The sequence below is a fragment of the Nicotiana attenuata genome, chromosome 1, assembly GCF_001879085.1.
Source record: "Nicotiana attenuata strain UT chromosome 1, NIATTr2, whole genome shotgun sequence".
NCBI lineage: Eukaryota > Viridiplantae > Streptophyta > Magnoliopsida > Solanales > Solanaceae > Nicotiana > Nicotiana attenuata.
The window spans coordinates 73162495-73178868 of NC_031989.1; the positions used below are offsets into that span (position 1 = coordinate 73162495).

General features: G+C 37.7%; 1 protein-coding gene across 1 annotated transcript; it reads right to left on the reverse strand.

Annotated features, from left to right (window-relative positions):
* LOC109228690 (phytochromobilin:ferredoxin oxidoreductase, chloroplastic) lies at positions 1287 to 7846 on the reverse strand. Its single transcript, XM_019393859.1, has 8 exons — positions 7406 to 7846; positions 5161 to 5280; positions 4984 to 5078; positions 3041 to 3134; positions 2800 to 2931; positions 2521 to 2625; positions 2001 to 2051; positions 1287 to 1910 (listed from the first exon to the last, which is right to left on the reverse strand). The coding sequence occupies exons 1-8, from the start codon at positions 7661 to 7663 to the stop codon at positions 1725 to 1727; spliced, it is 1041 nt and encodes a 346-aa protein (XP_019249404.1). The 5' UTR covers positions 7664 to 7846; the 3' UTR covers positions 1287 to 1724.

Consider the following 16374-nt stretch of genomic DNA (forward strand, 5'->3'; position numbering starts at 1 on the left):
TGGAAATGACATGGGAGAAATTAGCGACTTAAAATCATTCCTTAATTCTGAATTTAGAATCAAAGACTTGGGAAAAGCAAGCTATTTTTTGGGCATGGAGCTTATGAATGAACCTGGAGGTCTGCTTGTCACTCAACGCAAATTTGCCCTTGATTTACTCTCCGAATATCCTTCTCTTGCAGATCGACGCGTCACCAGTCCACTCGATCCCACAGTCAAACTTTCATCAAATTGTGGTGAACCTTTGCCGGATCCAACTGTTTATCGAAAATTAATGGGAAAGTTGAATTTTTTGACTCATACTCGACCTGATTTGGCTTATGTTGTGCAACATCTTAGCCAATTTATGCAATCTCCATGTTCTGGCCATCTTCAGGCAGCTTTACATACTCTTCGATACATTCGAAATGATCCTGGTCTTGGGCTTTTCCTCTCATCTGAGCAGAGCTTTCATCTCCTTGCTTATTGTGACGCCGATTGGGCAGCCTGCTCAGATAGCCGGAGGTCTGTCAGTGGATTTTTTCTCAGTTTTGGAGGTTGTAAAATCTCTTGGAAATCCAAGAAGCAACCTGTCATTTCTCTATCTTCGGCTGAAGCGGAATACCGTTCTATGAGTCGTCTTGTTGCCGAAATAGCTTGGGTTGTTCGCCTTCTTGCAGATTTTTCTGTTCCGCCTTCCTTGCCGGTCTCCTTACACTGTGATAACCAAGCAGCCATCCATATTGCTAAAAATCCCGTCTTTCATGAAAGAACGAAGCACATCGAACTTGCTTGACATTTTGTTCGTGAGAAACTCCTTGATGGTCTTATATCTCTTTCTTTTGTACCATCTTCCCAGATCGCAGATATTTTCACAAAAGACAAAAGCTTTGGCAGTCCTCTTCATCGACACTTTTTGAGCAAGCTGGGAGTCCGATCACCGGTCTCCCACTTGAGGGGGGGTGTTGCCGGAGCCTCCGCCGGAGCAGTGTTTTTAGAAGAGAAGGTGGAAGAAGCGGAGAAAACTAAAGCAAATATCTGAAGTCTTCAATATGCTTATTGGGTTAAAGCACTTTGGGCCTAAGCCACACAATTTGGATGTAACAAGTATTTGGGCTTTATTGCCATTTCTTCTCTCAAGCCCAAAATGCCTCATCAGATTGTAATTGTTTTGATCAATTTCTGTTCTTATCTTAGGGAATATTAGAAGCTTCTAGATAGTGTATAGCTGTACATATTTGGTTAGATTTGTCAGAGTTAGTTAGGGAATTTTTATTTTTATTTAGCATTTCTTTTATTCATTGAAATACTTGCATAAATAGCAACATGCTGCTGTACAGAAAATAGACACAAGGAATGAAATTTACAATTGAAAATCCTATCTAGAGTCTATTTCTTCCGTCAGTTACAAAGATTCCAACCTAAGGAAACATATAAATTAGAGGGAAATGACACTTTTACATTGAAAGACACTGAATAAAGAAAAATGAAGAGAGCTTACAACAGATGATCCAATCCTATCACCTATGGATCTCCTCCTCTTGCATCCCAGTCAAGATACATTGACAGAGACGATGGCGGCGACTACTACTACTACTACTACAACAATTACGACTCAATCCCAAGCGAATTGGAATTGATGACTAGCTACAACAACAATAAACCCAAGGCAAAGAGACTGTTTCCAATAGACAAGAATTGGTGAATAGGTAAAAAAAAAAAAAAATTGTAAAAATTACATTAGACTAGCTAACTTTATTACCTATGAATTCTCCTCTTGCATTCCATGGTCGACTTTCGAATGATTTTCCAATCATGCTTCGCTTTTCGTTTACTCTACCATCTTCACATCTGTACTCTGGAAAGTAATCAAGAAATGTTTTGCTACCAAGTTTGTTAACACCACTGAATAGGAATTCACTAATCACATCCTGAGTGATTTAAAAAAAGGAGACAAAAAAGGACTTATTAGAGCTGCCAATAACAAGTCATAGGAGAGTCTTTGAATAAAATAATAATACCTTGGCAAGAGCTTCCCCTACCAGTCTTTTCAAAACCCCATGACCTGGATCCTGGTATAAAGGATTTGCATCAATAGAGAGATCAAGAAGAACAAGAGCAAAGTGGAGAAAAAGGAGCAGAAGTTGCAGCAACAGAAATGAGAAAAGCCGTATGAAGATTCAGATTCTTTGCTGGATCCATGTGTTCAAGGTTTCTAACTAGATTTTAACTTCATGTTAAGGATATGGACACCTGCATGAACATGACATGGCACATAACACGTGATATTGTATATGCCGTTGGTGAACTAGGCCAGCGTACCGAGACCTTTTTTTTTAAAAAAAAAGCATATTTTCAGTTCAAGGAAAGACGGGGGAAGGGCGAGGGAGAGGTTACAATTAATTATTTCTTCACTATTGCCTCTACAACTGGGATATCAGTATGCTGTAAGACAATATCAGAACTCTAAGCTAATCATGGTAGCAAACCAAAAGTCGGACTGATGTAAGAGAAGGCACAAAAGAGAACAGCTATACTCACTTTTTCAGATCTCCATGTCAAGTATCTGTGCTGAGCTTCACGATTGCGAGCAACTTGAGAAGCATCAGTTTCCTCTTCTGATTTGTCTGTTAGCTCAAGCCATGCCTGTAATAGAAACAAATAAAGCAGTAAGCTTAGTGAACAGACCTGGCTTTCTTAAGCTCACATACTTGCGTATAAAATCTTTTGAAAAAAGAAGCTAAAAATATAGTGTGCTAGACTAAGATATAAAAGAGTAATAACATAAAAGGGAGAATATGGGACATAGTTTACTGGTACCTTGTAATAATCCTTGAATGCAGAAAACAGAACTGAATGGTTGTATGGGCTAGATGAGAATCTCGTCCATATGACTATTGGCGAAAAGAATTTCAGTGACTCACTGGTGAGCTTCCCTCCCCAGGGTAAAAGCTGCATGAAGTCTGTGTTAAGTCGCCATATAATCAAATTTAGAGAGGGTTCAGAAGAAAAGCGCTTTCAGTTTGAAGAGTTGTGCAAATGACGTAAGATTATCATTTACCTCAGAATACTTGAGGCCTAGAGGAATCAAGTCTTTATAGTACTTCTCTTTGTAATCTTCTTGATCCATGACATCATGCAATGGATTGAGGTCCCTGCATATGTTTTTATAAGGATTAGGTCTCAGTGGTCTTTGACATCAATGACTACTACGATTCAAACAATATACACAGATAACCAAGGACATCTCTAAGCATTGTCTTTATGAGAATGTTTCTACATGGTGAAAAAGAAGAATTTTTTTTTTCCATTCATTTCTTCGCTATAGTTCTTCCAGAATAAGCGGTGTTACCTAGTTGGGCAGCCAGGCTCACAAGGCATCCTATTTTCACGCACAGTCCGGGAAAGGGCCGCACCCCAAGGGTGTGATGTAGATAGCCTACCGATGTTACCTAGTTCTAGCTCAGAAATCATAAGTCAGTTAATCATAGTAGTAGTTTAGCAAACACATCTGAGTTCACGTGAAAATTACTGCAATAAAATGTTATCCGGAAGTCTTGATTATTTATACTCGGTGGCGGAGCCACATTGCCGGAAAATTATACTATGTTGCTAGGTAAATTTTTTATTTTATGCATATATTATATGTTGAATCCCCTTGGATTTTCCGCGTGTTCAATTTTTTATATTTTGACACCCCTTAGTGAAAATCCTGGTGCTTTGATAAAGCTTATAGGCTGGCAGTAGTGAAAACATAAGCCATTTTTCTATACGTGAATATATAGGCAAGATTAAGTGATGAATGCCAAATAAGTATTGTCGAGAGGCAGGATAACGACTTGCCTTTCCCCACAAATGAACAGTGAAACATAGACTGATACTTCTCCATTTACCCCTTTCCCTTTTAAAAAAAAAAAGTACTACTTCTCCATTTAACCCATGAGGATGCAAGACAAGGGATTTCTGATGCACAAACCACTCGTCCAAGTAAGTTATAAACTCTTTAGTAAGATGAATGGACATTATAAAATCAGCAAAAGACTGAAATGCTCAAAATTTCTTGTGTATTCTTCCAATCAAAAGATTAAAAAGCCTGAATCCAGAATAACCAGCGGCGGAGCCACATGTATTCAAGGATAGACAGTCGACACCCCTTTGTCGGAAAATTACACTATGCAGCTAGGTAAAATTATTTTTTATGTATATCACTATATATTGACACCCCTTTCAGCTTGCTTCATCGCGGAGCATTTAGCAATGCCAGCAGCCTGGTGAGGACTGGCTGCCCGAGGACAGGTTGAGGCCGGGCTTGTTGGGATTGCTTCTCATGAGATTGGGTGAGGAATAAGAAAGGGTCTCAAAAACCAGGCGGGCGGGCTTTTGGGCACATAGGAAAATGGAAGTGGATGGAGGGTGCGAAGTATTTCGAATCTAAAAGAGTCTTCCAGCCCTTTCTAAAAGGAGATCCAAGTCCGTGATGGCTTTTTCAACCCGCCGAAATGGAATGCTTCGGTGTGTCCCCAACTGGAGAATCTGCCACAGATGCAAAGTGTAAGTCTTTTCACTAACTGTTGATTTACTTCTTTTATATTTTGACCCCCTTTAGTGTAAATCTTGGCTCTGACACTGAGAATGACCATCAAAGCATCATCCAAGCTCTAGCAATTTTATATAATTTTGTTTCCTTGATATTTAATTCTCTTTCAATCATTACTTCTTTTCTCCATCAAAAAGATGTTTCAGTTTTCCTTTTCATTTGACTAGAAGACAGCTTGTCTTTCGCTTCAGTACTTCTCTTTTCAATACCAAACTTCATCTATTATTGGGAAGGAAGAAGATTTAACTTCAAGCATTCTCCACCTCAGAATCCCTACATACGTTCTCTAGATGCTGAAACTATTTGCCATTTATTTTCTTACTTGACATTATAGTACACTTCTGAAGGTTATATATGCAGCTTAAAGGTAACATACTTCTCAAATACCACCTAAAAGAATAGCTTACAGTACAATTATGTTCATCTTAGCTGCAGTGAAAAAGTTCGCACAGAAGATAGGGAGATCAAATTCCGGTTTTGGGAATGCAGCAAAATCCAATACCTGCATGAAATGCCCTTCATTTAGTTGAACATGAACTTGAACATAATTGATAGCTACAACGTGAACTTGAACATAATTGAACCTGCATGCCATCGCTCCCTTCAATACACAAACTGCGAAGAAGTCGAATTTTAGGGGCTTCAAAAGACAGCATCTGTAGCTCCGTTTCGTCATCCATGGCCAATAAAGAGCTGTATTTCTCCTGTAGATAGGAAAAGGTTAACCACATTTTGCTAGGAATAGTTCTGTAGATAACCTTAACAGCTGCAAATTGGAAGCTTGATATAATTTTATTTTGGATGAAAAGGTAAGAAAACTTGAATATATTTAAAGACTAAAGAGTTGAAGTGAACAGGTGAACTCCAAAGGCAACTTAAACTCCTAGAGATATCATGAAAATCATAACTAAAAAATAGAGATAAGCAAAAAGCTTGAGCCAGGGAAGCTGCAGCATGCAAAATCATGCATTTCAAAGCAAAGGGAAGCTGAAAACAATTAGGTGTGGCTGGTTTAGAGTTGAAAAGCAAGTCTGCCCTCACATAGTGCCAGTGTTCCAAAGGGAAGAACAATTTGACCAGTACAATGAGCAATCACCAAAGAAATCAGCACTCAACTAGCTTATTTATGCGAGGATGACATATTCACTTCTAGTCTTTTTCTTTTTGGTAATGGTGATGTCTGGAGCAACGGTAAAGTTGTTTCCGTGTGCGCTATAGGTCACGGGTTCGAGCTGTGGAATCAGTCACCAGTCATTGATGCTTGTGTCAAGGTAGGCTGCCTACATTATACCCGGTGTGGCCCTCCCCCGGACCCTACGTGAACACCGGATGCTTTGTGCACCCGGCAACCCTTTTAGTGGTGATGTCCACACCAGCTTACGTGCACCTACACTATTCCACTATACTTCTCACCAACACATGTACCGAGCAACTCCTGCTCACCAAGGCCTAGACGTATGGGAAGAAATCATTTGGTGTTATGCAAGAAGCACAATAACTATTTGATACACACATATTCAGTTTCCAACTATTTTCTATTTCTGTGTTCATTTATGCTTTATGTGCTTGCACCACCATTAACTTATCCCTACTTATAGAATCACCTTAAGTGAGAGAATGTAGTACCTTTTCCCACCTCCGTCATTAAAAGATAAAGATTATATACCTGCCAGCACCCTTCATTATTTGAGCTACCTTGATATTTCCGAACCCAGTGCTCCTTATTCCCGTCCCCAGTTTAACCCCTTTACATATTTATGCTGCAAGACATCATACCATCAACTACCACACAGCCTACAATTGAAGGGGTATTTTTCATATTCTAACAAGTTGACACTTTGATCCAAGAAAAGATTACCTTGTCCTTTAACAGAGTAGCATTAACCTATTTTTGTTTCAAGGAAAAGGAGGACTACCATTTCTTTTGCTTCCACTAGGATAAGTATTCATTCTTCCTCTTCAGTTGTTTGGTGCAACTGAAATAAAATAAAGAACACTTATTTCCTCCTTTCAATCCACTTCTAGCAGAGAATAGAAACATTAATGTGAAAAAAGTAACATATGCCTCCATTTCTACCTCATCTTTCCTTTTATTTCCTAACCCAAACACGGGAAATACCTCTAACCCCTCTTATCTTCGTCCAACAAAATATCGTGTAAGCTCATTTTTTGGGATAATAGTGCTGTCCAAACTAGATTGCACACATCTCTAACTATTCTACCAGGTAAATGCTACCTCCCACTAACAGATATACCGGTAATTCTACTCACCAAGCCCTATAAGAGATCGCCTAGCGAGTTTTGTCTCTATTGAGATTTGAACCTTGATCTCCCATAGTTTTCATCCACTTCATTAACTATTAGGCGACATCCTTGAGCATAAGCTCTAGTTAGACTGAATAAGAACATATTCCAACAAGGGTTTTACACCATACACGAACTAAAACAAGTTAAGAGTTCAAGTTTGTTTAATACTTCTGATTTGATAACAATTAACCTAACTCTCTGCCCTAAGCATTCCTGTCTCGAAACACCTTTTTGATTCAACAACACAGCTAAATTGTCCCAATTGACATTGCATCTTAAAGTAGAAACTTTAGTGCATCAACTAGTCAAAACTAACAAATGGAAGTACAAACCAGCAGGGTATAGTACTTCATCAACTCAATAATTTGTTTGGTAAAATCCTTCTTCAAGAATTTGCAAAACCATCAAACCCAGCAAATTCACACCAAACACAGGAAAGAAAAATACACACACACACACACATGCTCAGCACAAACATAAAGAAAGGTAGTGTAAAATAATGAAAATCCAAAATATATATACCTGTAATGGAGCAGGGACCAAATGGGTATGTGAGCTGGTTTCTTCTAAAGCAAAGTGAATCAACTTCTTGTAAGATAAAACAGAGTTTTCCATTTCACCACTCATACTCATGCACCTGCTTCCATTTCTGTTAAAGCTACATAATTTTCTGTTGAAACCAAGTTTACTACTACTTTTTAGTACTAGAAATGGAAAAAACCAGCTTTGTGAGGAAAAAGAAGAAGAAAATGAAAAAGGGGTTGGGAGAAAACACTCCATTGAAGCAAAAAGTTGCAATCTTGAAGTGTTTCAAAGCTCCATTTTTTGCTTGATTTATGCTGAAGAATTAATCTGCTGCTAGTTCCTATCTTCTTTATTTGTTGATTTATTGTAAATTATTACTAGTAGTATAATAGCAGTACCAATGGAATGTTAGCGAAAGTATGGTTCCTGTCTGAACAAAGCGTGGTGGCTTTTGCTTCGAGCAAAAGGACGGTGATTATACAAGCGCGTCAGCAAACGGCAAATCCATAACGACGTCGTTTCTCGTTATACACATTATACACGTTAATACTTTTGCATACTCATTTAACTTTTTCTTTTACTGCAACTTTATTTTCCTATAACTTCTTAATATGCAATATATTGCTAGTCGTTTTGATATAAGATTTTATCTTGTTTCTATTTTATTTATTATTTTTGATCCGGAAGTAACCTTTTCCTTTCCTTGGGCAGTACCTCCCAACAAGATTGACCCGTTTGGATCTTGGTCCACGATGGTCTTTTTATTGATTTTGACGATTGGATTTCTCTATAAATGGAATTTTTTTTGTCTAGTTTATAATTGTTTAAATTTATTTGTAGTCCAAGCATTATCCAAGCTCAATTTATTTAGCCATTAGCAAATTTTTTCGTATTTGCTAAATGAATGTAATATTTATAGCTAACTTTTTGTAATAAGTATGAATTAGTAACCAGCTAAATAGTAAGTAATCATTTACACTTATAGGGTACAATGGTATAAATTTTAAGTGCTTCATAAGTTTTTCGCACTATCAATTTAAGGTTAAAAGCATTTACAAGTAATTGGTAATAATAAGCTTAATTTGGTACCCAATAATAAGGTATATTATTTGCTATAAATAGTTAAAGTATATTGAAACATAAAATATCTTCAGACTGCAACTATATACAAGTTAAGTCTATAATTTGGATATGCTACTATAAATGTCCACTATTGAGCTATGTATTTATGTGTTCTTAATTCATTTACTGTTATTAGCTTAGCCATCAATAGTTAGTTTGTTACATGTATTGAATGGAAGACCCACGTGTGTATATATGTACTCACATATTGATCTAATGAGTTTAAACAGTTCATTTCTAAATTGTCTCCTCTCAGACTCCTCTCTCTCTCTCTCTCTCTCTCTCCCTCTCGATCGAAGCTTCTAGGCTCCACAGTGGGAGCTCAAGTCTGAGCTCGAGGTTTGCTGTGTCTTCTTCTACTTAACATGGTATCAAAGCTTTGCTCAATTAGATCCTACTTCTCAATTCCTGTTGGATCGTGATTTTCATCACAAAATCGGGAGTTTCGATTTTGCCCTAATTTTTCAATTTTGACTATTTTTCTTCTCCCAAATTGATACATGGCTATTCTCGATCAAAGTGACGAGTCCGGCATCGGCTCAAGTACTTCTGCTTCTGCCCCCATTTCTGAACCCAGCATCGATCCGAATTGCCCCTTTTTACATGCACCCGTCAGATAATCCTGGTGCAATGTTAGTGATGACTCCTTTCAACGATATCGGTTATCGATCTTGGAGAAGAAGTGTCCTTCGTGCTCTTTCAGTGAAGAACGAGTTAGGCTTCATCAATGGTGAGTGCAAACGTCCAGAACTAGATTCCCCGTCTCTTCATCAGTGGATGCATTGTGACGACATGGTTACTTCGTGGATCTTGAATTCCCTAGCTAAGGATATTGCAGACAGCGTAGAATATGCCAATGATGTAGCAGAATTATGGAAAGAGTTAGAGGACCGCTATGATCAAACCAATGGAACCAAACTATACCAAATTCAGAAGGAAATCAACGACTTCTCAAGGAATCCTTGGCATCACAAGCTATTACACAAAGATGAAAAAGCTAAGGGAAGAACTAAATAATTTGAGTGCCAAATCTCAGTGTAGCTGCCAATGCACTTGTGGAGCCAAAGAGTTTATGCAGAAGGCTGAACAGGACAGGCGTCTGATTCAATTTTTAATGGGACTGAATGAGGTGTATTCAATTGTGCATGGTAGTATTCTAAGGATGAATCCATTACCATCAGTGAGCTCAAGCATTTTCTCTACTGATTGAAAGGAAAAACAAAGGGAAGTCAGACCAAATAATTTGCTTGTGATGGAATCAGTGTCTATGAATGTCAATACTTTTAGGAACAACAACTTACCTATAATGGAATCTACTTCTTTGAATGCCAATGCACCTAGAAGTGACAATTTCAAAACCAATTATTCAACTGGGAATTATCCAAATAGCAGACCTCGTCCATTCTGCGACTATTGCAAGCGTCCAGAACATACCAAAGATAAGAGCTTTAAGTTGCATGGTTATCCTCAAAACAACAACTTTAATCCTAGGTTCAATAAGGGCAAGAGGATTTCAGCTAATGTGTATGGTGCACCAGTTGAATCCATATCAGTCAAGGATGATGGAACGACTTCTCAAGGGTGCAGTGACAACAACACCATGAATCCCCCTCTTAATCTGTCTAAGGAACAATATGGGAAATAGTTCAATCTGCTACAACAATTCCACATTGGAGGTGGAGGAGAGAACACCACCAGTCCGGGTTTAACCAATGGAACTGCCAATTTTGCAGGTATATTTGCTTGTTCGGCCTCTGTCTTATTTATTGATTTTGGGCTACTGTCATGTAGATGTTTTACACCAAGTGTTGGCCTCTGGATTTTAGATTTCAGAGTATCCAACCATATGACCTTTAATAAATCCCTGTTATCTTACACTAAAACACTCTCATATCCTTTGCTAATTACCTTGCCAAATGGCTATCGAGTGAAAGTGACAGAAATTGGAACTGTAACACTTGCATCTCAGATAATACTACATAGAGTTCTTTAGGCGCCTTCCTTCAAGTATAATCTCATAACTATTAATTGCCTTATATCACAACTTAAAAAGCCTGGTTGCATTCACTAATTCTTCATGTCTTCTGCAGGCCCCTTCAGTGAAGAGGCCTTTGGAGATTAGTAAGATCAAAGATGGATTATACCTTCTCTGCTCCAGTTGTCTGAAGAATTCAGTTTCTGTTTCAAATTATGTTCCTTTGACTCCGTACTCTGCTTTGCCTGTTCCATGTGATGTAAATAGCTTGCACTCTCACATTCACTCACCTGTAAATGATTCACACACTAACACTCACTCGTGTTTACTTGTAAATACTTCCAATTGCAATAAAACTCAGTGGTCTGCTTCACATTCTATTTTGCGTAACACAAATAATATGGACTTTCTATGGCACAATAGGCTAGGGCATGTGCCCTTTGTGAAGATGAGAGGTATACCATCGATACCAATCCATTTTTCACCAAAATAACCTTTTCTTTTTTCAATATGCCCCATGGCCAGACAATCCAGGTTATCCTTTCCTCAGAAACCAGTTCCACTAATAACATTTTTGATCTCCTATATGTTGACTTGTGGGGACCTTATCATGAACCTACCCATGATAACTTCAAATATTTCATTACCTAAGTGGATGACTACAGTAGGTGCACTTGGACACATCTTTTGAGCTATAAAAGCAATGTGCTTTACAGATTATTAACCTTTGTGTCTATGGTTGATCCTAGTTTCAAACCAAAATCAAATGTATTAGGTCAGATAATGGCCTAGAGTTTACTAGTACAGAGCTAACCCACTTCTTCCACTCCAAAGGGAATTTTTCACCAAAAAATATGCCCCTATACACTTCAACAAAATGGGGCAGTAGAAAGGAAATACAAGTACCTCCTTGAGACTGCGGCACTCTTGTTCCAATCCAAACTACCCCTAAAGTATTGGGGAGAATGCATATTAACTGACACCTACATTATCAGCAGATTGCCTACTACTCATCCAAAAAATAGAACTCATTTTGAATGTTTGCACAAAAGAGTGCCTACTTATTCTCACCTTAGAAGTTTTGGTTTTTTGTGTTTTCCTACCACTCCTAAACCCCACATAACCAAATTTGAACCAAGAGCAACACCTCATGTCTTTGCAGGTTACCCATATGACACAAAAGGGTACAAGGTCCTTAGCCTACTCATCAAGAAAATCTCTGTTTCCAGAGATGTAGTTTTTCATGAAAATTTGTTTCTTTTTGATCTTTCTCCTAATTCTGCACCTTTGCCATCTGTTTTTCAATATGTTCCTTTTGTTGATGACTTGACCTCTCAATCTACTACTTCTGACCACCTTACTGATAGGTCTACAACCCATGTTTCACCATCTGACATGCCTTCATCCTCATCTGGTTCCCCATTTCTTCTGCCTTCCTCCATTTCATCATCGTCTCCTTCTTCCACTCCTAATCCTATTGCCTCTCATATAGCCACCAGGAAGTCATCTAGACACCATAAATTGCCTGTCCACCTGAAGGATTATGTACGCTCCAATCCAAACTTAAAACCTTCTGTTACCACTGCTTCACCTATGTCACTTAGTGATTTATTCTACAACCATCATCACGTATCTCTTACCTCATTACTCCCAGACAGTCAACAACTTGTGCAAAATATTTGTCATGATAGTGAGCCTTCTTCTTATGAAGAGACAGCCTTGCACCCTGCCTGACAAGAGGCTATGTCTTTATAGTTTGGGGCTTTGCATGAAAATAACACTTGGCACCTGGTTCATTTGCCTCCTAGAAAGAAAGCCATAGGTTGTAGATGGGTCTACAAAGTTAAACATAGGGCTGATGGAAGCATAGAGAGGTTCAAGGCCATGTTAGTTGTAAAAGGTTACACCCAGCACGCTGGGATTAACTACACAGAAACTTATTCCCCTATTGTGAAAATAACTACTGTTAGAGCACTTATAGCCTCTGCAGTTAAGAAACACTGGGACATCTTCCAGCTTGTTGTAAACAATGCCTTCCTTCATGGTGATTTGGAGGAAGAGGTATAATGCAATTACCACCTGGTTTAGTAGTGGATACACCTGGAGTTGTCTGCAAGTTAAGAAAATCTCTATATGTCCTGAAACAGGCTAGTTGACAGTGGTATGCAAAATTGGCCACTACTCTTTATTCCAGGGGTTATGTTCATTCCTTGCATAATTATTCTCTCTTATACAAGAAATCAGCTTCTTCTAAAAATTTTGTTGTTGTGTTTGTTGATGGTGTCATTATTAATGGGACTAGTTCCACAGAGATCACGGAGCTGAATATCTTCTTGCATGATCAGTTTAAGATTAAGGGCCTAGGCAGGCTTCATTACTTCCTTGGTTTAGAGGTCATCTCCAAAGAAGATGAGTTTATCATCTCCCAGAGAAAATTTGCACTGGATCTCTTAAAGGAGTATGACTGTCTCCATTGCAATAACCTTACTTCTACTCTTGATCCTACTGTTAAACTAAGGGCTAAAGAGGGAGCTGTTCTTTTAGATCCTACATACTACAAAAAAACGGATAGGCAAGCTTAACTTTCTCACCAACACTAGATTGGATATTGCTTTTGGTATCCAACACTTGAGCCAATTTATGCAAGATCCTAGAGAACCCCACCTATAGGCTGCATTCCACTTGCTTAGGTACCTTAAGGGTGATCCTACACTTGGAATTTTTCTATCCAAGGATCTTGATTGCACCATTAAAGGGTATTGTGACTCTGACTAGGCTGCCTGCCTAGATTTATATATTCCTGCCCATAGTTTTATCTAATTTTTGTGTTGTTTGCTTATATAGCTGTTAACAACAAGACTACACGGTTGAATTTCATCGAAACTATGACTAGTAGTAACTACAAGAATTGGAAACAGGATGCTGAAATAGTGTTAGGTCTGATGGACCTGGACTTTGCATTGACTGAATAGAAACCTGTTGAACCTACAGCTACTAGAACTGCTGATGAAAAGGCTAAGTATGATGGATGAAGGCTAACAAATTGAGCTTTGTGATCATGAAGAGATCCATTTCTAGTCATATAAAATGTGCAATTAAGGATAATGAAAATGCAAATGATTTATTGAGTGCCATTGGACAGAAATTCCTAGAATCTGAAAAAGCTGAGATAGGTAGCATGGTTGATTCCTTATCTACCATAAAGTATGACCTTGTAGGTAGTGTCCCTGGTCATATTATAAAATTGGTTAATATTGCTACCAAACTGAATAATTTAGGTGTAACTATTACTGATGATTTTCTTGTTCACCAACCCGTAAGGTCCCTTCCTGAGCAGTTTAACCAGCTTAAGACAACTTATAATGCACAAAAAGATAATTGGAGTGTTGATAAGCTTATTACTGTTTGTGTGGTAGAGGAAGGGAGGATCGAAAAGGATAAAGTTGAGGGCATAGTGAACCTTGTTAGTTCATCTAGATCAGCTGATTATCCCTTTTATAAAAGAAAAGGTGGACCCAAATTTCATAAAAAGAAACATGGTCAGTCACATCATCCAGGTGGTAATAGTGGTCATACTAATAAGCATGGTGTTAACCAAGGCCAGTTTTATAATCCTCTTGGTCTTCAAAATGTAATTAAGAAAGAAATCAAGTGTTGGGATTGCAAACAAATAGGTCTAAGAAAGTTACATGTCCTCTGAAAAAGAAACCAGATAATATTTTGGCTTTTGTCTGCTTTGAAACTAGTCTTGTTCATGTTCCTTTAAATTCCTTGTGGTTGGATGGTGCAACTGTTTATGTAACCAATGACTTGCAAGATCTAGTAAGCAGACGCTCTAATAAGTAGACGGAAGTCAAAAGAGGATGAAGCCAGTGTTGTTGTGGGCAATGGACTCAAAGCAAAAGTAGAGTTTATAGGGTATCTATTTTACCTTTTAAAAATAATTCTAGTATTCGTTTAGAAATTACTATTTTTGTTCCGTCTATGAGACGAAAATTAGTTTCAATTTCGCTTTTGGACAAAGCTGATTATTCATTTCAACAAAATAATGGTATTATTAAAATTTCCTGCGAATCACATGTTGTTGCTGATGCCTTTTTAAGTGATGGTCTATATCGCTTGAATGTGTTGAATGAATTTTTTTCCTGCACTACGTGTTGAAAATATTGCCCACAAAAGGTGTGCTATGAGTAAAACGTCTTACCTGTTATGGCATAGACGTCTTGGTCATATTTCTAAAGAAAAAATTGAACGATTGATAAAGGAAAATATTTTACCTATTCTTGATCCAAAAAATTTTAAAACTTGTGTGGATTGTGTTAAGGGTAAAATGACCAAGGTTAAAAAAAAGAGTTCCACTAGGAGCTCTGAACTCTTAAAAATTATTCATACTGATATTAGTGGACCTTATGTACCTACTTTGACCAATCATAAGTATTCTATTATTTTTATTGATGACTTTTCAAGATATATATATATATATATATATATATATATATATATATATATAAGCACTTGATAATTTTAAAATTTACAAGACTGAAGTTAAAAAATAGCTTGGGAAGTCCATTAAGATAGTGAAGTCTAACCGTGGTGGTGAGTACTATGAAAAATATGATGAGTTTGGTCAATGTATGAGGCCTTTTGTTTTATTTTTGCAAGAATGTGGGATAACAGCACAATATACCATGCCAGGTACTTCTGAGCAGAATGGTGTGGCTGAAAGACGAAATCATACTCTCATAGAAATGGTGAGAAGTATGATTTCAAGGACTAGCCTGCCTGAGTCTCTTTAGGGTGAAGCCTTAAAAAGGCTACCTATATCCTGAATAGAGTTTCCTACAAAATCTGTCTTGAAAACTCCCTTGAACTATGTACAACCCGAAAACCTAGCTTGAACCATTTTCACATTTGGGGATTTAAAACTACCAGTTGTTTCTTTATAGGCTATCCTGATCACTCTAAAGGTTTTAGGTTTTTCTATCTTGGGCGTGGCACTAGAATCGTTGAGTCTATTAGTGCAAAATTTCTTGAGCATGATGTTTGTGATTGTGATTGTTCATGTGAAAAGAAAATTGTGTTTAAAGAGAAGGAAGTCATTGTCCATGTGCCTGTTGTACAGGAAAAGATGGTAAACCAACCTATTCATGTGGGAGAGAATCAAGGGAACAATGACATAGATCCGATTGTCCCTGAGTAAATGAACACAATGAACGACTTCGTAGGTCAAACAGAGAAAGAAGATCTGCCATCTTTGATGATTTATTGCATATGTGATTGATAGTCTTAGTGATATTAGAGAGTTGATTGATCCTTTATCGTATGCTCAAGCTATTTTCTCTCCATATAATGATAAATGGCATAAGGAAATAGAAGAATAAATGCACTCCATGGAACATAATAGAGTATGGGAGTTAGTCGAATTGCCTGTATGTTTTAGACCTATTGGTTGCAAATGGGTGTTTAAAACTAAACGAGACTCCAAGGGAAATATAGACCGTTATAAAGTAAGGTTGGTTGCTAAGGATTACACACAGAAAGAAGGTATTGTTTATAAAGAAATATTTACTCATGTTTCATCTAAGGATGCATTTAGAGTTGTGATGGCTCTTGTGGCTCATTTTGATTTAGAGTTGTATCAGATGGATGTTAAAACTGCTTTCCTGAATGGGAGTCTGCTTGAAGAAGTTTACATGGTTCAACCTGAAGTGTTTAGAAAAGTTGGTAAAGAACATCTAGTATGCAAGCTTAACAAATCCATATATGGGCTTAAACAAGCCTCCAGGCAGTGGTACTTGAAATTCGATGAAGTCATTACAAATTTGGATTTGTGGAAAATGATCTTGATGAATGCGTTTATCTCAAAATA